Source organism: Heliconius melpomene, chromosome 11, assembly GCF_056956725.1.
Source record: "Heliconius melpomene rosina isolate 202511_hmr_F chromosome 11, ASM5695672v1, whole genome shotgun sequence".
Lineage (NCBI taxonomy): Eukaryota > Metazoa > Arthropoda > Insecta > Lepidoptera > Nymphalidae > Heliconius > Heliconius melpomene.
In genome coordinates, this window is record NC_140399.1 from 9,241,699 (window position 1) to 9,268,896 (window position 27,198).

The following is a 27,198-nucleotide window of genomic DNA, read 5'->3' on the forward strand; positions in this document are numbered from 1 at the left end:
ATGTTTTTTTTGAGGCCAGTAGTGGCTCAGGGGCATGTGACTGTAAAATCGACTGGTTGTGGGTTTGATTCCCACATGAGAAAATTAAATATTTAATATTTTAATTTCTTTGCTCTGGTATCGAAGAAAAGAGAAAAAAGTTCCACCAGTTTTTTTATTGAAGACAAACTTTTGAGACAAATTAAGAAGACTTTTCTTTTATTCATACAATTATAGTAATAAAGTTAACAAAAACTATAAGCACCAAAAAAGATAAACCTTCATCAGATCTATTTTGTTTTGTATGTTAAAGATAAATAAAAATTTAACACTCTGTTCTCTACTTTTCCTCGATTTAGATATCTTAAATTTAGGACTTGTTTTCCTTCTACAAAATTAAAAAACACTACATCATCGTTACACACTTAACTCTTAAAATTTTATCAGCTTTCTAGAATTTTTCTTCTCGTAATAGCAATAAAACGCATAGTTAAGATAAGTGGACATTAAATATCTCGTATTTTGGATTTAGAGATAATCTTTAAATAAAGATGACTATAAAAGTCATTGACGCAGTAAGCTTATCATTTCTAGAAGCATTTACGTACGATGTCAATGTGCTTATAAAAATATCTCATAATATTTATAAAGATCTTATAACCTGTAAACTTTCTCTCTAATGATGTCTAAGTATCAATAATACTGATTTATTCAAGCGTTATATTTTATGCTAGTCTAATTTCGTTTCGAGAAATCCTTTTGATGTCAGAGATTAGTTATATAAATACTAAACACTATTAAAGAGACTAAGATTAAAAAAGTTTTTGTTGTACCTGAAAAATCAAATCCCATTTGAGTGTCAATTTTAAAACTTTTTAAAGTGTATTTTGTCGATTTGTCTGTCTGTCATTAAAATAGATCCAAAGAGAATGATGCGCCCAATTTAGCTTATTTATCAATAACGTTAAAATAAGAGAAATGTAGTTTGTCCTTAGTAAATATAAATAAATAATAATTCATTCCTCCGAGTGGGGATCGAACCAACAAACGTCGCGCTACAGTTACACGCTAGTGCACCTGCGCCACTACGACTTCATTTTTTGATAATTTCAATCAATTTACGCTAACTAGTTACTACGATATGAATTTCTTTTAAAAACTTTATATAAAAACTTGACTTACTTGTTGAAAATATAAGATAAACAGTAAAAAATCGATTGATTGCAGCATTTAAATATGAGTAGGAATCCTCAGCCGGCTTGACGCCTTCGAAGCTAAAGCATTGTGCAATATTGTGTATGGTATAATTATAATGTATGAAAACTACTCTCATGATGAATATCATAAATCGATTTTTATTCATTGTCGAATGTCGAGGCAAAGCGCGGCGTTGAGTTTCGCCACTTAGCAACGCCTCCATAATTCCGCGGAAACTATTGAACGCAGAGTCTCAACACTAGGCTCTCTTTGCCTTTAAAAAACTCTCTCACAGACCTATACCTCAAAGATAGAGGTAAAACGTAAACAGTCGATATATGTTGATTTGTTCTTAAATTATTTTTCCTCCTAATTTTTATTATAATTATGTCCTCAAATTCTTTCGTCCATTTTAAACCTTTTATTTTATTTATATCAGAGTTGAAAGGTGCTCTAACGGTACAAGCGGTGCAGGTTGGGTACCAATGAGTGTTGTACGTAAACCGGTATTACTGTACTAAGTATCACATTGACACACTAAATTACTCGATCGCAATACGATTTGTAGATGTTATCGATTTAATCGATATTTGTTTTTTCCGTTACACCGAATATCATTTGAAATATTTTTTATGATATTTTTATTTTTCATTTTAATTATAAAACTCTTGTACAACCAGAGAACAGTCAGTATTTATTTACAGTTATCGATTTTAATTATAAATAGTAATATAAAGTAATTATTTGAAGTTTAAAGTATGTTTCTTAATATTATTCGATTAACGTGATCGAGCACAAGAGTGATCCATCTTCGTGTGTCAGCCACTCGCAACCACTTACTATAATATACACCAGACGACTAAATCTAAATGGCTAAGGCACAGAAATCATTTAAAATTCTGAGTACTTACACTCATTTATCATTTAAAATCATATATCATCATAGCCAGTCGTAGCGCAGAGGCACAAAGTGTGACTGTAAACGTGACTGGTTGTGGGTTCGATTCCCACATGAGAAAATTAAATATTTAATATTTTAATTTCTTTGCTCTGGTATCGAAGAAAAGAGAAAAAAGTTCCACCACTCAACACGCACTCCGTGCCGCCAGAATTCCTTTCCAACCCTGAAATTTCATTTCATTCCTTGAAAACCCTGATATGTACGTGATACAGCGTGATGCTGCTAAAAAAAACCATATATCATCATAGCAATACCAAATAATGTCATTGACTTATAATAACAACATGAATTACAATTTAGGAGGTGTATAAATCGACCTTCGCATTCCAGACCAAACAAATGACAGGCGAATGACAGACGAGATACAATAAAAACTGAGAACCGTGTTTGAATCACAGAACAATGGCCAACGCGAGCTATTACCAATTAATAATATTTACAAATTTATCAAACGGTGAATGTGAAATGTACACTAGATTCTTTGTATTGGAATTTTACTACCTCGTTAATGATTTAGATGTGAGAATTCTTTTTTAGGGTTCCGTACCGCAAAAGGAAAATAAACGGAACCCTTATTAAAATCACTTTGTTTTCCATCTGTCAAGATAATTTATCTCGAAATCTGGAGGAGGCGTCATGTTTCCTCGTTAAACTACAATCCTGAAATTGGTACAGAACCCTAGGTGGGCGAGTCCAATTCGCACTGGACCGGTTTTTTCTTTTAATGACAAAAACGAGTGATGAAAATACAGCGCCAAACTTACAATTTTTTATAAATATTTTTTCTTCCATTATGACTTTGATTGTTGACTATTCAGCACTTTACATCTACTATTATTTTATAATCGATTGAATCGAAAGTGAATTTAGTGTCACTTTCTATAAGATAAAAATAAAAGAAAATTTTACAGACTAGCAGTTTTGAGAGTGGCAGTTTAGACAGAGAAAGCACAACACTACAATTAATACTTTCACTCTAATAAAAGTTAAAAGTGGCGAGCTTTTTCTACGGATAGTATAAAAAGTATAATCGATTGATGTTTTTAATTTTTAATAGGAAGAGTTTCCGTTCAGATGCGAATGAACCGGTAAAATGTAGGTCAAGTGTAGTCGGTAGGCGTTACGTCACTAGTTCTCAACTTCGAGTTAATATACTTTTTAAATAGAATAATTAATGCATAGAACCTTCTTATAAACAGCCTGAGGCTATTGTTTTTATAAATATAATAAACTTATATATATATTCTTTATTGCACATAAAAAAAAAAACACATTTGAAGATTTTTCTTGTAAGTAATATGTATATTGAGGATTGAGGTCGTAGCACAAAAGCACACGTTTGGCATGTGAGTGTGAATGCGACAGGTTGTGGGTTTGATTCCCGCTCGAGGAAAGGAAATATTTAATATGTTTATTTTCTTTTTATTTTTTATGCCTCTAGAATTCGGCGGAAAATGAGGAACGGAGTGCCTTAACACTAGTTTCCTTGTGCCTACCTTGCTGTGAGCGGGATTTAACTAAGTCCCGATTATTTTACTAAGAAAATAGTAAAGCGAAGATTGATATTTATTTTCAGTAGTTAAGCTAAACTATTACAGAACGGGCCTCGAGGGTAAGTGAAGCATTTAACAAGAAATGTTTTTTTTTTATTAAAATAAAGATTCGTAACAAGGTCAAAAATAGACAACGATTGTTAATTTAGTATAAATTGGATTGAATGGACGTTTGAAATGGAGAGAATTGACCGACAACCCAAATAGTTCTTAAATTAAGCTTTTTATTCCGTGAAAATGACAATTACTATTTTTATATACCATATATATTTTTTTGTTTTGGTAGCAACCTGTTTTATAGACTAGTAATTAGGAATATATTTCATATATTTCTTTGGTATTAACTTGGTAATATAAGAATTGCAATTATAATATGAAGACGCACAAAGTTCATAATGGATAGAATAAATATTTAACAAAAATATATATCATAATCTCATTATCGACTGTATTTATATTAAAATCTTGAATAAAAAAAATAATAATAGGCAAATGAACGAATGATTAAGACAAAGAATCTACTCGAATATTTTTTTATAGGTATTAAAGACCTATAAAAAAATATTAATACAATTCTTAAATTACATTATCATTAGATTCACTTTTAATGACATAGATTTATTTGTAGTTTGCGTTGTAATAATAAAAAAAATGTGTAAAAATAAAAAAATTAAGCTTTTTAATTTCAAAATGCTTATTATCCTTAGAATTGTTTACTAATTTTAAAAAACGAGTTCCAAACAACAATTCTCTCAAATTTTGCCCTATAAAGGAAATGTCCTCTCTATTATCCAGATGAGGCAAATTGAAAGTCACAAACAGACCGACACGCGCATAAAAGATGTCAGTAATTAGCTATAGAGAGCCAGCAGAGCATATAACGTTGATTGATAGCACTTTTCGGCATAAACATCTTGCTGTTATATAAAGGTTGTGGCATATTTAGCTTGAGGGTATGATTTTCAAGGATTGCTTCTGTTTAGAAGTGAGGTCATATTTTAATATCATAATATATATAAGTAGATTGGTTTGTCTTGACATTAAGCGTTTATATGATAAATAAATATAATTTCCATAGGCAGATGAAGATTTTTTATATTGTGAAAAAAAAATGATGAGGGAAACCTCGTAATAGTAATGGAAAGTATTAAGAAAGCAGTTAAAATCTTTAAATTAAATCCTACGTCTGTACAATGTAAGTACTACGCTTAAATATGGACAACTACGAGTAAATTGAGTAAAACTAAGATGGATGATTCAGAGCCTATATAAAGTCTATTTTTATAGATTTTTTATTTATTTTTTATTAATAACGAAACGAGACCCTTTCTAAGCCTATTAGTCTAATAAAAACATGCATAATTTTAGTTGATACGTTACATATGCCCTTGCCGTGCAATTTGGTTAATTAATAATGTATTATGAGACAAATACATCGATAAGTCACGTAAATTATCTTTAAAATGTAAAAAAAATAATGAATTAAACTACTTATGTATTTTTATAGCACTCCTAGTTTAACTATAAAAACTGGTATCGAGATAATTTTTAATTTTTTTTATTTATAAGCTTCACACTTCACGCTGTATCTGTAGGCAGAGGGAACCTTGTGCTAAAACACTCGGTTCCTCACTTTCTTCCGAATTTTTCGAGGCATTGCGTGTTGAGTCGCGAAACTCAACGCCGGGCTTTTGTACCGGAGAGGATAAATGAAAGTATTAATAAATAATCATTCATTCCCACGAGTGGGGATCGAACCCGTGACCGTCGCGTTACAGTCACACCCTTGTGCGCCTGCGCTACAACGGCGTCATCTACTCGTATGACACTTTAATTAAGTCAGATACATTTTACATGCAATCATAAAAAAATAAGTGTTTTTTTATGAGTAAACTTAAGTATCGTAGTTATATAATCAAAATACCTATTTATCGATATATATTGTAAATATCACTAGGTTAATGTATTAATCTTATGTTATACTAGCGGCCCGCTCGCGGTTTCACCCGCGTGAACTATGTTATTATTAATTTCTGTCTCCATGACTACGTCCTAGTGACGCTATGCAAAATTTGTGACTCCTAGCATTTGTAGTAACGAAGTTTCATACAAACTTTCGACCCCAAAAACAAACCCTTAGAAGTCGAATATTGCAAATTCCCGTCTTAGCGAGCACCTACGTCCTATAAGTAACTCCTATGCAAAATTTGAGATTCCTAGCACTTGTAGTTTCTGAGATTTCGTGATGAGTGAGTGACCTTTCGATTTTATATATATACTAGCGGCCCGCGCGCGGCTTCGCCTGCGTAAACTACGTTATTATTAATTTCTGTCTCCATGAGTACCTACGTCCCATAAGTGACATCCATGCAAAATTTGAGACTCCTAGCATTTGTAGTAATGGAGTTTCATACAAACTTTCAACCCCAAAAACAACCCCTTAGAAATCGAATATTGCAAATTCCCGTCTTAGCGAGCACCTACGTCCTATAAATAACTCTTATGCCAAATTTGAGATTCCTAGCACATGTAGTTTCTGAGACTTCGTGATGAGTGAGTGACCTTTCGATTTTATATCTATAGATGAGCGACAAGAATTTTCAAAGGATATTTGGTTTTATTTTTAAGTTTGCGTGTAATATAATTAGTAAGCTTAATTTTTACAATTATTTAAAAGTCGTTAATTTTTTTTTATGAACTCTTACGAGATCTTTCAAAGTTTAATTTAATGTTAAAAAAAATAAAAATAAATATTATTATATATGCCTACGCAAACTACCTACATTACATGTCCAATTAAAAAAGTAAAACAACAACAAACAAGTCGACAAGAGTGAAATAGATAGGTGTTTGAATCTGGGTAACCCGCTTACTTTTGATGTTCTCTATAATCAACAGTATTATGATTGGCTGATAATAAAAAAACAATATAATTAATATTATTAAATATATTAGGTACATCGTAAGTTAAATTTAAATATATATATATTATATATATATATATATATATATATATATATATAATCTTTTTTTATTATATTCTTGGAAACTTTTCTCCCTTTAGATTTAATAACTTCCAATCGACCTACAAGCCAATCCAATAGAACGAAAATAAGCTCGTGCATGTATTTTATGACTCTTGGAATGACAAATTAAGACATTATCTACAGCAAATGCAGGAGTGTAAATTCTGTATTTATGGTCCACTGTTATATTAATGAAAGTAATTTATCGTTAAATCCAATTATATCGATTAACTTACTTTAATTAATTGGGCAGGGACCTACTTGGGCAATATCCAAAAGCTTTAATATCTCATATACTATACGCCTCATATCATTAAATTATTTACACAAAAATAAAAATATTTATATATTTATCATTAAAATAATTAAAAAAATAATATTCCTTTTGATAATATGAAAATCATTTTTGTTGATTTTTAGGTAGAGTGATGTCGAAAACTTTGATATATTGAACTAAAGATACCTATAAAAAAGGTACCATATAAGTATATACATATATATGTGCGTATGTCGGTAAATAACACAGGGCCTGATTTGCAAGTGCAATCATTAAAATTTAAAAGTGACGAAATCGGAGCGTTATAGGGTTTTTTAATAATAACAGATTTTATAAGAGTTACAAGTTTTCGAAGGAATCTTGCGAAAGGTAGGTAGGAAAAATGTCATGGCCGGGTATCAAAATTCTGTGCAAAAGGGCATTTCAGCACATACTGCAGTCATATTTATGTTAAATATTCTTATCTCGGTTGTTACATGGCAGATTTATTATGAAAGCACCTAGTATAGTTATTAAAATGCTGTATACTTGTAGTTGACTGTCTCAATAAATATTAAAAATATGTAATTACATATATTTACATATTTTATGTGATATAACATGTATTTTTAATTTTATTCTGTGTTTTTTACAATTTTTTTTATGAATTTTATCAACTTGGTAGTAGCCCTTTTGGCCATATATGAAATACAACTTTATATTTTTTAAACTAGAGATGCACCTCAAACCATTGAGGTTAATCCGATAAATGCCAACTTAGCTTAACAAGATAATAATCGATTATTGTTTAATCATTCGATAATATAGATTTTTTTAATCATATATCTTTTTTTTTATATTTGTTAACAGACAACAATTTCGCAGTTCATTTTTTTTTATAGAAGCTTCATTACAATGGTTTTTTTTCTATATTATTTCTACACAATACAAAGTAATGAGCAAAATATTTAATAAGAAGTATCGTGAATAAGAATCAATAAGGGTTTAATTGTATATCTTAAATATATTGTATATCTTATATATATTGTATATCTTTTATATAGCTTAATTGAATATTATACATATAGTTTTTGTCTATCACAAGTACATGACCTCAGTTTTTTTCTCACATTTATTTGAGTACAGTACAGTTACTTGGCAAGTTCTTGTCACGGCGCGGCGTAGGCGTAAAAAATATTAAGCTCTGTTTGAACATTATAACTTGACACTTATCTAATTTAAGCATTTTTTTATCTATTATACTTTTATAGATAAGAGGGCAAAGAACTCTTTTTTTATATATTATAACTGTATGTAATAAAAAAAGCGGTTGCTTTTGAAATTAAAAAAGAAATGAGGCAAAGAAATAATGTATACAAATACAAAAAATATATTTTATAATTATTTAGCAGAAGGTTATTAAAATTTAGCTATTCAACATTACATATGTATGTGCATGTTAATATTTGAGTAAAAATGTAATTAAACGCTATACGAGAAAAAAATACACTTCCGTTTAAAATCTGAGATAAGAAAATAAATTAGAAAGTGGAATATATGAGTTTGTAAAATTATGAAATCCTAGCATGTTATTGAAAATACTATAAATGAATTAATTGGCCTAAACAACTTATACAACGTAAATACTTGAGGTCACACATGAGCAGATAAATATAAATAAGCATCCGATTGCAAAATTAAATATATTAATTGACTTTTAATTTTGCACATTTTGCGAAATATATTGAGAGCGAAACATATTTCGTTATATACAAATTAAAAACTATATAAGAAACTTGTATGTTTAGGGATTAACGATGTTAACAATCTTATATACATGAAATAATTAGGTTTTGATGGAAAGTGGAGAACGGAAGTATCCTAATGGGAACGGAGTACCTTAACACTTAGGTTCCCAGGCACTATCTGCCTACCTGCCTATGTGTTCAATGTATCTAAATATATCGAGGAAGAGGAGATAATTAATTACACCGCAAAAAAAAAATCTTTATCAACTTTTATTCGTAGCCATAACTACGATATAAATTTCGTTTTACGTTCATTTTATTAAATTATACCTAATCTAACATAACATATAAAAATATTGATTTTACAATTTTCATAAATAAAAGCTATCTATACTATACTTAATATAATAAAGCGGAAGAGTTTGTTTGTTTGTTTGTTTGTTTGAACGCTAAGATCTCTGGATCTACTGGTCCGATTTACTATGTTTTTGTTTTATATGAAAGCTGCATTCTTCAGAAGTGCTATAGGCTATATAACATTACATTACACATATATACTAATAAATTAAAGTACTTTCTAATTTGACATGCAATTTATTCTGCCATGTTAATAACAACCGTCGCGTCGCTACGCAACCGTTACCGCGACATTTTGATATTCATCCTTATGAAAATAAATATAATAGTCACTTTTAGCATTTCATCTAGATTGAAATTATATTTCTATAGAAATTATATTCTTATATTTCAAGCAGGCGTAGCCGCGTCCGGGTCCGCTAGTTCCTAATACAATTACTATGTAACACAATGCATGTGACATTGGCTGCGTTCGTAGGTATCATTGTGATGTTAATGTTTGATTGACAGATTATGTAATGGCGCTGAAGCAATACGATTCGTCTCGGAAACTGAAGCAAATTGAAAATCATCACGAAGGTTTCATGATATGCGTATTTCCTTATTTATTTATTTTTCTTCAGCTTTACGCTATATCTTATATGTAGCAGAGTAGGCTGATGGAACCTGGTGACCTAGTATTAAAAATAGTAAATAATTCACCTTGTCGAGTGGGAATCAAACCCGCAACCTGTAGCGTTTACTGTCACACGCTTGTGCCCCTGTACCTCGACTGTCCTAAAGTTGTTAACGTTACTTAATACTTTACATACAAATTTGTCATATATTTACGACTTTTATATGTAGATCCAAGAGAGTGTGTATAACGTTGAAATAGTCAACGAAATTCGAATAAATCTATAAACTATTATACCATATAAAAATCTAATTAAAATATTAAACATATATTCAACACAGTATTTGAAAGTAATGTCGTGTAATCACAGAATCAAATATACCACGCTTATCCGATCTAATTAAAAACTTTATACCATTCGAGGCTTGTCAATCCGTCAATCACATCCGTCAATCCGTCAATCAATGCCTAGAATCGTTATAATGAAGCAATCAGTGTTATTAATTATCAAACAAATACAATGTGACAATCAATATCTCACTATTATCGGCATCTCTCGGTGTATACTAGACTTCATTATTTATCGTTGGGATCTTTTTGTTATCTCTTATCAGACACCGTTTGTATAGCTTAATTGATGAAACAGCTGTGCTACTTTTTAGGAAAGTGGCAATTAGATTAAATTCTCATTTAAAATGTCTTTATAAATATTATTTATTAAATTAATAGAAAATAAAGTATAAAAATGAATAACGTATTTACAAAGAAATGCCAAAATATTTAAAAAAAAAAAATAATTTGAAATAGCTTGAATAGCTCAAGCTATTTCAAATTATTTATTTTTTTAAAAAAAATAATTTGAAATAGCTTGAATAGCTCAAGCTATTTCAAATTATTTATTTTTTTTCTAACCGAGTCTAACATATACAGAATCATTATAATTAAGTTATACCATTTTTTATTATTAATAGAAAATTGTTTTAATTTTGCAAAACTATGCTTATATTGTTAGAGCCGTTTCTATTTTCTAGGCTATGCCATATAATGAATCACGGGCGGGCTTTAATTTGTAAATTGTTTAACTGTTGTTTTATTTTCGCATAATAGCTTTAAACATTGACTTTTGATCGACGTGAAATTAATAATAAAGATAATATATTTAAAATTCCTTTTTTTATACGCTATCAATAACTAATTAATGATATTTATATTCCTTTCTGTTAATTTTAACGTGTCAGTAATTTTGAGAATGATTGAACCTACAACTCAAAGAAAAAAAAAATACAATTATATAATTAAGTAAAAATATCAAATACTAAGAGGATTTTATGGAAATTTAAACTAGCAACCACCTCGTTGAATTTCAATAGTTCATATTAGGCTATGTTATAATTGCAAAATTTACCTGTATAATATTTTATTATAAGCCTTATTTAACTATATTATAAACGTGGCAGTTTGTGAGTTTGATTTTCAGTGGATATTTAATATTTTCATTTCCTCGTTCTGATGTCGAGGCAAAGCGCGGCGTTGAGTTCCGCCACTCAATACACAATACCTCTAATAAATTAATTTTTAACAAAAACAAAAACCGACTTCTAACAACGAACTAAAAAGTGAAAAATAATTATATAAAGATTTTATAATTTTGAAGTCGGTGCCAAGTAAAACAAACAGGCTTAGTAATTAGATAGATATAAAGGTGTTGTAGCATTAGTTTGACACCGACTTCAAAATTATAAAATCTTTATATAATTATTTTTCACTTTTTAGTTCGTTGTTAGAAGTCGGTTTTTGTTTTTGTTAAAAATTAATTTATTTTACGATTTTTAGTGATGTGTAGATCTTAAAATGATGCTTCTTGAACGAGTGGTGATGGTGGTGGTAGTGGTTGTCAACGAGTGGTTGTGATTGTTCTATGTAAAACTTCATTTAATTAGCTATTATTTTTGTGCAAAGTTACATTTTGGTATATTGACAAGAACAAACATAAAAAGTATTCGGGTGAATTCGGAATCTCCCTTTTTTGAAGTTGGTTGAAAATGAGAACATCCTCTTTTTTGAGATTGGTTAAAAAGAAATGCAACGATCAGGAATCTCACTTCTGACATCAATTTAAAAAGTTTTTGCTTGTAACTATTACTGTATAATTAATTTTTGACGAAAAAAAACAAACTTTCTCAATTTTCTCCGGATTCCATAATCGAAACCTAACCAAACTTTCACCAAATTTTCCTTGAAGTGTATCCTTTCAAATAAAAAAAGAATCATCAAAATCGGTTGGCGCGACATTGAGTTATTCGGCTATTAGTCGCGCACATGCATAATGCAAATTTCAGACTTATGTGATTTTCTCATGGATACCATTGTCAGACATGGACCAAAAAAAAATGGGACCATTCGGGAAGCTATACCTTTCAAATAAAAAAAAATTATCAAAATCGGTCCACCCAGTTAAAAGTTATGAGGTAACAAACATAAAAAAAAAAATAAAAAAAAAAATAAAAAATAAAAAAAAAATACAGTCGAATTGATAACCTCCTTTTCTTACAGAAGTCGGTTAAAAATCGGCGGAATAGTTTTTTTTTAATAATAATTTATCAATTATGTAAGTCGACCTTACGACCATACGAAGATTGTTTATATTGAAACGAATGTTGATATATCGAAAAATATTTATCAATCTATCAATGGTTTATAAATCGTCACCAGACCCTTCATTATAAAAGCTCTTGGCCCAGATAAGTACTCAGGTTAGGAAAGTACGCTCGGCGAGGTCAATTAGATTTGAGTACCTCGCAGGTCACGAAAATAGCCAAAAAATATAATGTATGTTTTTAATATATACATAGATGTTAATATGTAAAAGTGTTTAAAGTAACTAAATTAATTTTAAAATTAATAATAAAAGATTTTATGAAGAAGTAGAATTTATGTAAAAGCCAACATTTTTTTTTTAAATTGGCGCTGATATATACACCCAGAACTTAATTTATCGAAACATCGAATGATGGAGAATGAAATAATTAATTATGAAGTAAACGTGAAAAATATAAACTGAAATATATTTCAATAATCAATTAAAACATACCAACAAAATTTAACAGGAAAATTTAAACTAAAATATAAATTATTTAACAGTTTCAAACATTTCTTAGAATAAGATGATTTTAAGCCTATTCTGCTTAAGATATTAGACGTCAAAACCCCGCAAGCTGATCTTCAATATGATTTATGTCCATCGTATGCTCTAACCAAGTGACGAGTGCAGTATAATTTTCACAGGTAAGAATTATGCTTATAGTCACGCCTTAACGTTTATTAGTTTGTCCTCGATTATATTTTTTATTATTTAATTGATATTAGTTTTTAATATTTAATTAATTAATTATAGTCTCTAGTTGTTGAATTCGGAACTTGTTGTATCCATATTATTTAGGTAGTAGGTTCAATTCCTACAAATCGTTTGTGTTAACGAAATGGTCAAGATAAATTAAGTAAGCGAATCCAAAAATATATTACAAGTACGTATGTTAAGTTCTAGCTTCTAAGTAGGTATATATAATCTTTAATATTGTTATTTTTACAAAATTAACATAATTTTAATTTTAAATAACATATTTTAAATTTAAGCTTCAATTTCATAATAAAACTAACCACGCAAAGTGTATTCACTTGTTATTTTACGATATTTACTTCCCTTGACTTTTAAAATATAAAATACTAACAACAAAACATTGAAGTGGAACATGGTGACGCCTTATATTGCAAAATCGAATATCAAACTAAATAATATTAATAATAGTTTGCATATGCTATTACATTGTTGTCCATCCGTGTATTTACGAGTACTTTTACTTGTATTTACTGTAATTCAGGGTCAATGATAAAGAGAACATAAATATCATAACATTCCTCATGGGGAACGGAGTGTCTAAACACTACGTTCTCTCTGCCCACCCCGCTGAGTGCGAGAAACAAAAGACATTTCCGTTTTGACGGAAAACCCGAAGAAATTATTCGACGCGTATATTATTTGATACATACTCGTAAATACATAATGTATTTAATATTGCTAACTATCATTTAGTTTTTTAATCTATTTAGTCGAGAGTAAGAGATGTTCTACAAAGTTCGTATAAATAAATATATAACATTTTTTTTATTATGTTTTGAAAAATAACTAAAAGAAGCACACATAATTAAAAATAACACACACACATTTCAAAATGTTGGCACAAACAAAAACAATTTATATTTGAATGGCAATATTCTGACATATATAATTACAATGTCAATAAACTGTTACCATGTCTGTCGATTATATCTACCTCCATTAGTGAAAAGTGGTATAGTACTATGATCGTATGTCAAGGCTTTGAGGCCAGTCGTGGCGTTGGGGCACTGGGTGTAGGTTCGATCCCCACTCGTGGAAATGAAATAATTATTAGAATGTATAATTTCATTTCTTCGTTCTGGTGTCGGGGCAAAGCGAGGCATTGTCCCACTCAACAGGCAGGTCCAGAATTCTTCAGAAAACGGAGAACGGAGTGTCTTAACTTAACACTAGGTTCCCTTTACCTTTCCTGCTGTGTGCGGGATAGAGCGTGAAGTCGATTTATATTTTTTAATCGTATGTCAAGGCTTACTAATTCATCTATTTTGCATATTGGCCTTATAACGATATTGAACGGAACATGTGTAATACATTTAACACACGAGTGATTACAGGTCCGCGACCGCGTGGGAAAGGCCGGACGTCGATTAAAATGTCTTATTCTATGATATTGATGGATTCGTTTTGTGGCTGATAATTTAGTTTGTTTTTATCAGCTTAATGTTTTATCCTGTATGTAGCAGAGTAGGCAGAGGAAGCCTAGTGTTAATTTGTACCGCTCGCCACTTTCCGTCGAATTTCGCGGGGTATTTAATGAAATTACATGTTGAGTAGCGGCACTCAACGCCGCGGATGACAGCAATGAAAATATTAAATATTTTAATTCCTCGAGTGGGAATCGAACCCACAGCCTGTCGCGTTTACAGTCACGCTTGTGCTTCTGCACCACAATTGACCGCATTCATTCAAAATTGTAGATTTAATCTAAAATAGAGTTTTGAAACAATCACCTTTGCTGAATCCATTTCTTATTTCATTTAAAAACATTTACTTACTTTTTAGTTTGAACAAAAATATATCATTACACTGAGATGGTAAAAGAAAATGAAGAAAATTACTATTAAATACTAATAACCAGTAATATTTGCGTAAATAAGTGTAAAACAAGGTAAATACAACAAGAAATAACAATAGATGATAAATATATCAGAACAACAATACCATCGTGAGCGTGTCAGTTAGAAAGGCCCTTCACGCTGGATCGCACAAGTCAAAACACAATACATACGTTGATTCCTTTGTAATAGCTAATTAAAAAAATTTTTTTTTTAGTTCACGCTGTATCCGTGGTAGGGTAGACAGAGGGAACCTGAGAACCTTGTGTTACCTGAGAATAGGAGTCATTCCGTTCCCAATAGGACACATCCGTTCTCCACTCTCCATCGAATTCTCGAGGCCTTGCGTGTTGAGTAGCGAAACTCAACGCCGAGATATTTATATTTATTAAAAAAATAATAATATATATTTAACTGTTTACTCATTAGTAATTAAGTAAAAAATTATACTGTCTACTACCATATTAATATATTTTAATCGATTAATAAGTAACCTTATCAATATTAATACAAAAGTACCGTTAAATGTATGTATAAAACCAGGTGCATGCATTTTACTTCATACTATAGTTTTCTGTCTCCATACAAACATATTTAGACGTGAATTTACTAAGTAAAGCGTGTAAACGGCCACCACATCGCATCGACTTCTTTGCGTTAAATGAATTATTTATAAAGAACAGAATAAAAGACAGTTAGAAGCCAATTGAATATTTTCCCAGAGAATTCGGTCAATTCAATATAAATAAATGTTTTTAAATAAGACTAGTAACATTACGTTAGCAAAGAAACTGTTGTTGCGGTATTTATAAGTCATTAAGATATAGTAGGTATATGTAAGATTTATATGGCTACATTATTCTTGTCACTATAGTTATTTTTTGTTAAGGTTTTTGTTAGCTTCACGCTGTATCCTGCACAGCAGGATAAGCAGAGGGAATGTGAGAAGTGTTGAGATATTCCGGTCTCATTAAGACACTTCCGTTCCCCACTTTCCGGTGAGTCCTGGAGGCCTTCCGTGTTGATGAGTGTCTCAACACAATGTCGCGCTGCCTCTTTCCCAGAGCGAGAAAATTAAAATATTAAATATTTAGTTTCATAGAAATAACAATAAATGAAACGTTTACTAGCTACTCTGGCAGGAACGCTGTGAAAAATGTCACTAAAACCTAAAATTTGATCTGTATATTTAGAATTAAAAATTATGTTTAATAATAATTTATCTGTAGACCGGATGTCACTTATGTTGTAATTCATTAATTAACATAATTTTATCTATGATCATGGTAAGCTTTGGTGACAGCGAGCTTAATTAGTTATTTTGTGTAAATATATTGAATTATTTGACAGAACTAAAACGAATAACATAATTTTTAATAAAATAAACGTGAAATTTTTCAACAATTTTTCATTATGAACAAAATAAAAAATATTTCTTCAAGTAACTTAAATGAACAGTTGCAATACTCATATGAACAGGATTTGTCGCAACACGTGTATCCTGACTGTTATAATATAGTAAAAGAATCTATTGTCAACTCTATTACCGTTTTTGTGGGAGGTTTTAAATTAATTCGTAATTTAAATTGTGAAGGTGTCACTATAATGACATATCATTATTATCTACAGCCACCTTGATTGCATAATACCTAAACTAATACAAATTAAGATTATAGAGCATTTAAAAAATCAAAATTGTTATAATTTGTAAAATTGATATGAATAATGTAAATATGTTAAGTATATTTTTCAAAACTTATCATCATACTAATATTGTAAATGTAAATTTGTCTGTTACACTTTCACGCCAAAACTACTCAACCGATTGTCATGAAACTTTGAAAACATATTCTTAGAAGTATTAAAAAGAATATAGGATACTTTTTAGCTTTTAGAGTCTCTAGTCTCTTTCTATAAGTAAACAACATACCTGCACGATAGAAGCAACAAGAAGACCGAAGCATAACGCGATACTAGCCACGTGTGGTACGGCCGCATCAGATATGGCAATACACGAAGCAACACCGATGGAGGTGAGCAGGAACGTTCCGATCAGCTCCGCCGTCAGCTGCCTCCAGATCAGCTTGTTGTCTGTTACATCGGCCAAACCGATTATGGAGCTCGTCCCTGTAGACAAAATATATATATTAGTAATAGTATTGCTCTATTTTATTTCGGAGTTATTCCAATAAATGTATTGGATAGATTTTTTTTTAATTTTTATAGTTATGAGAATTATCACTTGTTTTCGTCTTATCGTCGAGTCCTGGGACACCCTGTATATTCCATCCGTATACATATAGTTAGTACTATTCCCACCCTACTCACTATTTATTTATTTTTTGCAATTTCCAACGCCGAGCGATTTTCAGCTATAAGGTCGTCTATTGAACCATATTCTTTTATTTGTATTCTTCTATTTCTTTTTTGGGTGTACAATAAAGAGTTTTATTATTATTACATGTCATTTAAAGTTTTTATCTAATTTAAAAACCAATTTTTCAGTAATTTATATATACATACATATATAAAATTTAATTTATATGAATCATACAAGTATGTTTCTACGTATATCTACATATGCCTATTTATTTTCCAATATAAAGACCTTGCCGATTTATTTTTATTAAATGGTAAGTGTTTGTTTAAGTGTTCAAATATGATACGATTATACATACATACATAAAAAACAATGTCAAGAATATTGTTTGAATAATAGAAATGTGGTGTAATTTGCAACGGTGTGATAAACAATGATAGCAAATATTCAATAATTTACCGAATGAAATATATTTTTTTATTCTTTTAAAAAATTCACGTTTTTTTTCAGGCACGACGGTTGTAGGTTCGATCCTTACTCGAAGAAATAAAATATTTATTTAAATTTATATTTTCATTTCTTCGCTCTGGTGTCGAGGCAAAGCGCGGCGTTCAATTCCGCCACTCAACACGCAATGCCTTAAGAATTTGTCGGATAGTGGGGAACCAAGTGTCTTAGCATTAGGTTCCATCTGCCTACTACTTTTCAGTGCGGGATACAGCGTGGAGCTGATTTATTTTATTCACGTTTTTCCCGCTGCTAGCAGGGTAAATAAAGGGGACCTGATGTTAAGGCACTCAAGGTCCCAATTTTTGTGATATTGAATATTGAGTGGAAGTAAACGCTACCCTATGTCGACCAGAGCGAGAAAATGGAAATAATCGTTTCTGCGAGTGGGAATAGAGCCAACAACCGACTTACAGACAGACATTATTAGTACATGTCGTCTTTAATATACATATTTTATATATATTTATACTCTTTAATTTAATTTTAACACGAATTAATTAATTATAGGCCGTAGTGACGCAGGGGAACGAGAACGTGACTGTAAACGTGGCAGTTGTGGGTTCGATGCCCACTCTGGGGAATAAAATTAATTAACTTTCCGTATAAAAAATAGTAACGAAGTAGGTAGGTAACATTATTAACTAAAGTTGATAAGATATTTTTGATCTACAATTATTATTAATCCATTTGTAAGAACTATACACAAGAGAAAAAACACGAAACAGATTCTTCTAGAAGACTTGTTATGTAATAAAATTGCTTTTAAATAGAATAGATTAAATACCAATCATTGTTATCAAATAACATTATACGGAAAAAAAAATATTTCTATCTAATAATATAAATCGATTCAAATATTTTTTCTTGTTAAACATTTTCCTTGTGCTTTTTTAATTGATTTTTTTTCTGAACGCATTTTTCTAAGAAAATATATACTTTACAAAGTAAGCAAAGTATTGATACAGCTCTTTTGATTTTGCTGTATAAAATAATAAATGTAGACTAACCTCATAATTTTTTCCCGCACTTATCTCGGTAAGCAAGAGGAACCTAGTGTTAAGATGGTATGAGGTTCACCACTTTCCGCCAATTCTGGAGGCAATGCGTGTTGAGAGGCGTAATTCAACGCCGCGCGCTGCCTCGTTATCAAATCAAGAAAATGAATATATTAAATATTTAATTTCATCTCGCGGGAATCGCGCTCATGACCTGTCGAGTTTAGTTTTACGTCTGTGCCCCTACGCCACGACTAGTCTCCCTTTTTTGTGACCTCATAAATATATAATTATTTGTTTATAAAAGTTTGCCTAATCTTTAACGTAAACCTATCCAATGTAATATAAAAAATATAAAGTGTTATTGTTTTTGTATTATTTCCCATCTGATTCTCCTATATAAATCTTATATAATAACAAAATAGCAGAAATTGGTGAAGATAATAAATTTAAAAAAATGGTAAAAAATACGAAGCATACATACTTACTACCAAATTATAGCAAAATTTTTTGCAAAACTACGAATTGTAAAAAACCATGTAACTGCTTCTACTTCCTTAATTATAAATATACTATTATATAACGTATGTATGTATGCATAATTTGCAAAATCTCAGAAATTGCAATCTTTGAAACATTAAAATGGAAAAAGAAATTTGTCCGACATTAAAAAATACAATATTTTAGACGTAAATATTAAATTTTACTACGTTCTGTTATAGATGATAAACATAATAATTTATTGTTATAATTCTCATTTAAACTGCATAACACTATTTATAATCATTTGCATAGAATATTTAAATAAATGTGCATAATTATAATAATTTTAAATAAAAGTAGCTAATAACTGTTCTAAATGAACAAAATAGTTTATTTATTATAAAATCTACCAAAACTATTGCGATACTGAATATAATTTTTTTCGCAAATATTTCTAATTGCATATTTATTGCAAACACGTGAAAAAATCTCTCATTAATTTAACTAAATTAATTGCAATCATTTACAATTGTACCGGCGTTATCAAATAACTTACTCTTATGCATCTCATCCATTGGATAATCCGTCTTCATTTTCACACTTTTCCGTTCCGTTCCGTTCCGTTCAACACCGTACACCGCACGATTGCGACAGATATTTACTAATACAACCGCAACTTATTTAATTTATAATTGAAAATTCCTTTTGAATTCTGCTCGGTGGGGTCTGTTCGTTGTGAGCGCGCACTACCTTTCTGTAAGGCTTCATACACCTGAATGTGCGAAGTGCGGATGACAACGGACAAGCAGAATGCAACGACTTTTTATTTCTACTAGGTTTTGTACTGTTTATAAATTAATAGCTAATTTGATATTCATCCAACGCTATCTCTATATGCGCGTACGCAGACGGCAAGTATATAAATGGATTCAGTTTGACAATTTTAAATGTAGTTTAGTAATTTACGTAAACACGGAATTACCTAGTACGTTAAAAAAATAAAACTAAAAACTTACAACGATAAATTATATCAGTACTACTTGAAATACAATAAATTGTGACGAAAATATTTTACTTTCTAAATATATATTTCTTTTAAGAAAGAAAAATAATTTAGAAGAAGAATAATTAATAAACACTCGTTTGATAATATTGAAACTGGTCTTCTATTATACTGGAATCAATTTTTCTTTAATACTTAATAAAATTCTCAAGCAAACAAACCTGTTGGATCTAAAAATAATATTATCCCTTAGCTGAGGTAACGAGAATCGATGTAGGTTCGTTTTTATTATAGTACAAGTTTTTTCTTCTATTCTGGAAATGCCCTAGCTGTTTTTACTTCTTTCTTTAACATTTGTAAGCATAACTATAATCAATCAGTTATTATTATAATTATACTGACAACATAATAGCAGCATCTCTAGTAATTTATTTTAAATTAATGTAATTTTTATATGTAACAATGCTATGGAAAAGTACTATGGAAGTTGGATTAGAAAATTACTTTTATTTTATTGAAATAATAAAATGAACATATAGAGCCTGTGATGGCGCAAGGGCGCCAACGTGCTGCTGTAAACGCGTACGTAGTGGGTTCGATTCCCTTTTAATATTGCAATTGTACTTATACAAAAATAATATATGTATTTTTTTCTAGCTTCATCCGGTATTAGCAAAATGAGTGGAGAGAATTAAATAATTCATTCAAGGAAATGGAAATCGAACCCATAACACATGATAGTCTGTGTATTTTTTTATTAAAATAGCTTTTTATTTTATTCTTACCTACACTTTTTCAGTTTTAATATCTATCTTTAAAGATAGAACAACAAAAAATAAAATAACAACGAAGTTTGAATAGAATAATTTTATTCTGAGAAAGGTAAAAGATTAACCTCATTGGCATAGAGTCAAACTTTTCTCATCCACTCGTTTTCCGGTATCAAACCTCAATAACAACAACGAGAATGATGCGAGTAGAATTTTAATGTTATGCTTGCTTTATTCCTTTTATTTTTACGTCTTCTTCTGGAAGGCAAAGAGTATCTCAACTAGGAGGAACCACACCAGGAATGACTAAGTTCTCAGTTCTCCCTGATGTTTGTACTTAGTTCACATTCGATATAGGGGTATATTATTTATATTAAATAGTATATTTATTTTAATATGTCAAAAATGTACCATATTTCTCTATGAAAAAAAATCAAAGAATCGAAATTGTAAAACCAAATTATATGAGGCCAGTCGTGGCGCAAAGTGTGACTGTAAACGCGACTGGTTGTGGGTTTGATGCCCATTCGAGGAAATGAAATATATATTTCTGGTTTCGATGCAAAGCGCGGTGTTGAGCTCCGCCACTCAACAAGCAATTCAGAATTCAGCGGAAAGTAGGTAACGAAGTGTCTTAACACTAGGTTCCCTCTACCTACCCTGATGTGTGCGGGAGACAGCATGAAGCAGATTTTAAATTAATTTTAAATTTAACTTCTTTAACATATTCGTGATCTGCGTCGAGTTATATCACAATTAAATGTTATATAAATGAACCTAATAAATTATATTAATTGCATTTTATAAACAGATACTCTAGCAACTAGCTGACGCTATTTCGATTACTAACAAAGTAAACGTATGCATCTATAAATATGACTAAACTATGAAGGTTTTATGCATAATTTACGAGAGTGTGTAAACCACCATTTATTTAATACTGTTATCGGTTGTAAAAATTCAGTAGTGTGTTCGTAAGATAAGCCCCGGTATTGTTTCAACCTCGAGCTTATGTTTATTCGGCATACTTGCAAGTTGCTTAGCTGAGATGAGCCTTAAACAAGTAGAGATTTGGATTTTTGAATTTTAAGTTAGAATTTAGCAATTATTTTACATTTAAAAATATTAGGAAATATTTAAGAAATAAATCAATAAATTAGGTAAAATCAAAAAAATAAATAAGTCAACTTCACGCTGTATCACGCTTACAGCAGGGTAGGTAGCAGAGAAAACATAGTGTTAAGACATTTCATTCCCCAGTTTCAGTTGAATTTTTCGAGGCATTGCGTGTTGAGTAGCGGTACACAACGCCGGGCTTTTGTATTTGAACCTAAGAAATGAAAATGTTAAGAACTAATAATTCATTTCCTGGAATAAGGATCGAACCCTCTGTTCCCCTGCGCCATAACAGTTTTCAATTAATACTAAATAATAAATTAAGTAATTATATTAATAAGTAATTACGTTAGTAAGTTAGTCATTTTAGAACTGTATGCACGAATGTATAAAATAATGCATTAATATTTAAAAGTGTTCTATTAGTAATACCTATGTAATATCTTATTCAAATTATATGCCTAACAGGATTTATTAAATAATTATCATCAAAGAAGTCTCAATATATTTATATTAAAAGTAGATATCATCTATTCTATGAAGAATTTTTAATATAGAATCAATTGCATGATCATGGTTTAATTGGAATAAAAAGAGAGAGAGAGAGAGATTATTATAAATTCAAATCATATAGTTGTATTAAACATATATGCTTAAAAGAAATGTGAAATTGAAATTCGTTCCTGTACATGCAATGTAGATAAATAGATGGAGAGTTAACTCTACTCTCTGTGCCAACCAATAGGTTCTTTGACGATATGAACCAAGGTGTCCAGTTTGTCCAAGAGGCGCGGGTTCAAATCCCGGTACATTCAAATATTTATATGTTTTCTTGAAAAAAGTACAAATAATAAATAACAATGTCTAAAGCAATCCTGATGCGGAGTAACAGTAAGGAAACAGGTTTCGGAGCGGCCGCGAACGTGCTCTCAACTAACTACCCATCCCAATTACTTTCTTGTTACTAGTTTGTTATTATAGTATCGTTGCTTTTGTTGCGAAAATATTTACTTTCGAATATGTTCTATTGCTTTTTGTATGGTATTCTTGAAAGTATTGGAATTGCTATAATTTTAAACTCTGTAGAAACTGTTATTTATATATTGCATTTCTCAATATAAATTATTGGAGAGTCCGTAGTGACGCAGCGGTACAAACGTGATGGATGTGTGTTCGATTCCCATTCGGGGGAATGGAATATTTAATGGTTTCATTAACTCGCAATGCCTCAAACTTCTGGTGGAAAGTGGGAAACGTAAGTGTCTTAGCTAAGAACGGAGTGTCTTGACAATAACTCCTAGGTTTCCTCTGTATACCTTCCTATATGCTTATTTATTTTACGACGTCCTTAAGATCTGGAAGCGAAGAGCAACTGGTATTTAAAAAACTATTGAATGAAGTTAATCGTGGTGATTTGATCTTTTCCCGAATAAAATATAGTTTTTCACGTAGTCCAAAAACGTATAAGCTATTGTTTTTCTTTCTCACGGTACTTGATTATAGGCAATTTAAATTGTAAAATACTTAGATTCAATTAAAATGTTTTATCTTAAACTTCCTTGCAATGGTTTCATGCATTTTTATTACTTTGCTTCCTTATCAGACCATACCTAATTATTGCTTTTAACTACTGTAGTATCAAATAATACATATTAAATTTACAATGTTATTGAAAAAATTGAATAAAATGCGTATTTATTTAAAAAAACAATATCAGTAAAAAAATAAAAGTATATTGAGGCCGGCGCTAAGTTCCGCCACTCAACACGGAATGCCTCCAGAATTCGGTGGAAATTAGGAAACGAACTGTCTTAATACTAGGATACCTCTGCTTACCCTGCTTTATGCGGGATACAGCGTCATTTTTTTATTTAACACCCAATTCCTCCAGAATTCGATAGAATTGTGAATAAAAATCAGGATTTCCACAACTATCTAATGGATTCTTATCATTAAACAAGCCTTATCACCAAAAATAAACTACCAAAATCTCGTACGCCTTATCAAAACTAAAAGGCTGATAGTGATAACGGGATCAATTGGCTACCGTACTCGTTAACCGCACTTTGTGGGGAAACAAGTGTGTCAAGTTTATCAAAATTCTATACAAGTTTAAAATCTATTTAGATTTTAACCTACATCATTTTCCCAACATTTTAAAAATGAGGCTAATGTCTTTAAATATTACTTGTAAATGAATATAAACATTTGCTAATTTGATATTTTTTCTTAAGGTTTAATATTGATATATAAATAGAGTTGACTCGGTTATAAATCAGTTATAAATTTCATCATCAATGACTGCATAATGGATATAAATAAATAGAATTCTTTCTATATATATATATATATATATATATATATATATAATATCTTCTATTCCTGTCTAGCCAAAATAATGAATATAACTTAAATATTTATTTTTCCCCATTGCCAATTCAACAATCATTGTGTAGAGTTTTTAGCTTCACGGTGTATCCCGCAAATAGCAACGTAGGCAGAGGGAACCTGGGAACTTAGTGTTAAGATACCGTTCCTATTAAGAATAATTAATGGAAGATGGGCAACGGACGCCCACTTTCGCCGAATTCGCCGTGCGTTGCTCGAGCGAGATCATTTCCTGAGGTGGGAATCGTACCCCCAACCTGTCTCGACTGGTCTCTGTGTCTGTCAGTCATTTCATTTAATCTCAAACTAAAATTAAATACCCAAGAATAAATTGTAAGCATATTGTATGAAACCTTAACCTGACATTGTACCTTGGCCGTGGAGGTAGAGGTAATAACAAATTGCTACCTTATAAGCAAAGTACGTCATTCGATTGTTTATATGAGAAAATTAGACGCTACTCTACCGCGATTTCGTCTTTATTGCAAGAAATTATATGCCTCTGTCATACTTTATACCTACAATTGTTTGTATTACTTTAATGAATGTAGCTATAAATAATTGAATTCAAAATGAATAATGTAGAATGGCTCGTTTTATATATATTATTCATGTTAGTGGGGTTTCCAATTAAATGTAAAACGAATTTTGCAAGAGAATTGAGAGGTTTTTTTTTGTTATAAGTAAAGTAAGATAAAAAAACTATATTGAAGTCAGTCGTAGTGGAAGGGTCCAGGTGTGTATCTGAACTGTAGCAGATTCTGGGTTCGATATCTACTCGAGGCAATGAAATATTTATTAAATTTTATATTTTCATTTGTTAGCTCTGGCTCTAGTTCCGCCACTCAACATGCAAGGCCCAAAAAATTCCGTGGAAAAGGAGAACGGGACTGTTATAACACTAGGTTCCTTCTGCCTACCTGCGTATCTGCGTGAAGCTGATTATTATTTACTGCAAAAGAACTAAAATTACTTTTCCATTACATAATAAAAAAATGCTAAATCATGATAAGAAAATGATATACTGTGAAAGAATTCTAAAACAAACTTCAAATATTTGGCTGAAAAGTGGTATGTGTAAAGTGTTTAAGCAAACAATAAGTACGTAGCAAAATTATCACCGGCCGTGACAATGGCGTCGCGGACGATCGCTAAACTATTAAAAACATCTCGTGAATTGTTAGTCGCCATTATTGTATGGGTAATAATTTGTGATATCATGTAGTTATTTTATTATTTTACTTTTATTTGTTACTAGCGGCCTGCTCGCGGTTTCACCCGCATGAACTATGTTATTATTAATTTCTGTCTCCATGACTACGTCCTAGTCACGTCTATGCAAAATTTGAGACTCCATGCATTTGTAGTAACGAAGTTTCATACAAACTTTCGACCCCAAAAACACCCCTTAGGAGTCGAATATTGCAAATTCCCGTCTTAGCGAGCATCTACGCAACTCCTACGCAAAATTTGAGATTCCTAGCACTTGTTCCTCCTAGTTTCTGAGATATTTCGATTTTATATATATAGATTAGATCTTCAACGAGAATAATATAACTGGAAACGCCAGCTGTGGGTTCGATTCCCACTCGAGGAAATGAAATATTTTGAGATAGGAGAGCCTTAACACTAGGTTCCTTCTGCGTACCCTGCTATCTATTAAAACACCGTTCATATCTTAGATATTTGCAAAATTTTGTACTTTCAATTAATACTATTAATGAAGTAAAACTAAAATATGATTTGTGTTTGACATTTTTAGTTGTTTAAAATATATACAAATTAATTATTTAAACATTAGTAGTAAATGTCTATTTAATAAACCATATATCTTTAGGAAATATACGGAAGCACGTGGCTCTCGTTTATTTCTTATAGCTGTTTAAATATATTTAAATACAATATTTTTTGTTTCCCTTTAACTTTTTTTATTGTTTGGTATGTCATATACCAGACCTCACAAATAAAATTGTACATGTCGGACATACCACGGACATACCATATGTCCGTCACAGCGTGATGAGTGACAATGACGATACAATACGCGTAGAGAATCGCACGAATGTCACGGCATTCATATTTCTATTAAGAATTACTATTTAAATTTAAGAAGTATCTATTCTATAATAATATGGAATAATTTGCAGTCGAGGCCACAAGCGTACAAGCGGTTGACTGTAAAGGCGATAGGTTGTAGGTTCGATTTTGACACTGACATTCGATGAATTTTGGAATATTTAGTATTTTCACTTTCTCGCTCTAGTAATGAGGCAAAGCACTATGAGTTCCACCACTCAACACACAGTGACTCCTGAATTCGGCGGAAAGTTGTGAACGGCAGCAGAGTGTCTTAACACTACGTTCCCAGGTTCCCTCTGTCCTGCTATGTTTGGGTGACAGCGTGAAATACAGATATTTACAGACAAACAAAGCTGTAAGTTTACGACACAAAATATCTATTATTTTATATATACGAGTATATTTAAAAAATAAAGCACGTTTTTCACATATATTTTTATATCAGTGGCTATTACATACGATCGCCATTCGAGATAGGTACCGCGAACAATGGAACATCTTTAAAGTGAAATAAAACAATGACGAGTTTAACCAGTTTGTAATTATTTAGAGGAACTGTGTTTTAATAGAGATGTAGCCATTTTATCATATCAGTTGGAAGCTATTAAA

General features: G+C 30.7%; 1 protein-coding gene across 2 annotated transcripts in view; it reads right to left on the reverse strand.

The window, feature by feature from the left end:
• Drip (aquaporin homolog protein drip) overlaps positions 1 to 27,198 on the reverse strand; it is a 50,056-nt gene that overhangs the window by 12,467 nt on the left and 10,391 nt on the right. The window contains exons 1-2 of one of the 2 annotated variants that reach the window (XM_085192690.1): positions 19,790 to 20,013; positions 16,856 to 17,052 (exon numbers count right to left, since the gene is read on the reverse strand). In XM_085192690.1, coding sequence (XP_085048816.1) covers positions 16,856 to 17,052; positions 19,790 to 19,826 — 234 coding nt within the window. In that variant the 5' untranslated portion in view covers positions 19,827 to 20,013. Of the gene's footprint in view, positions 1 to 16,855; positions 17,053 to 19,789; positions 20,014 to 27,198 lie in introns of those variants that run through there. The other variant, XM_085192689.1, reaches the window with a different exon arrangement.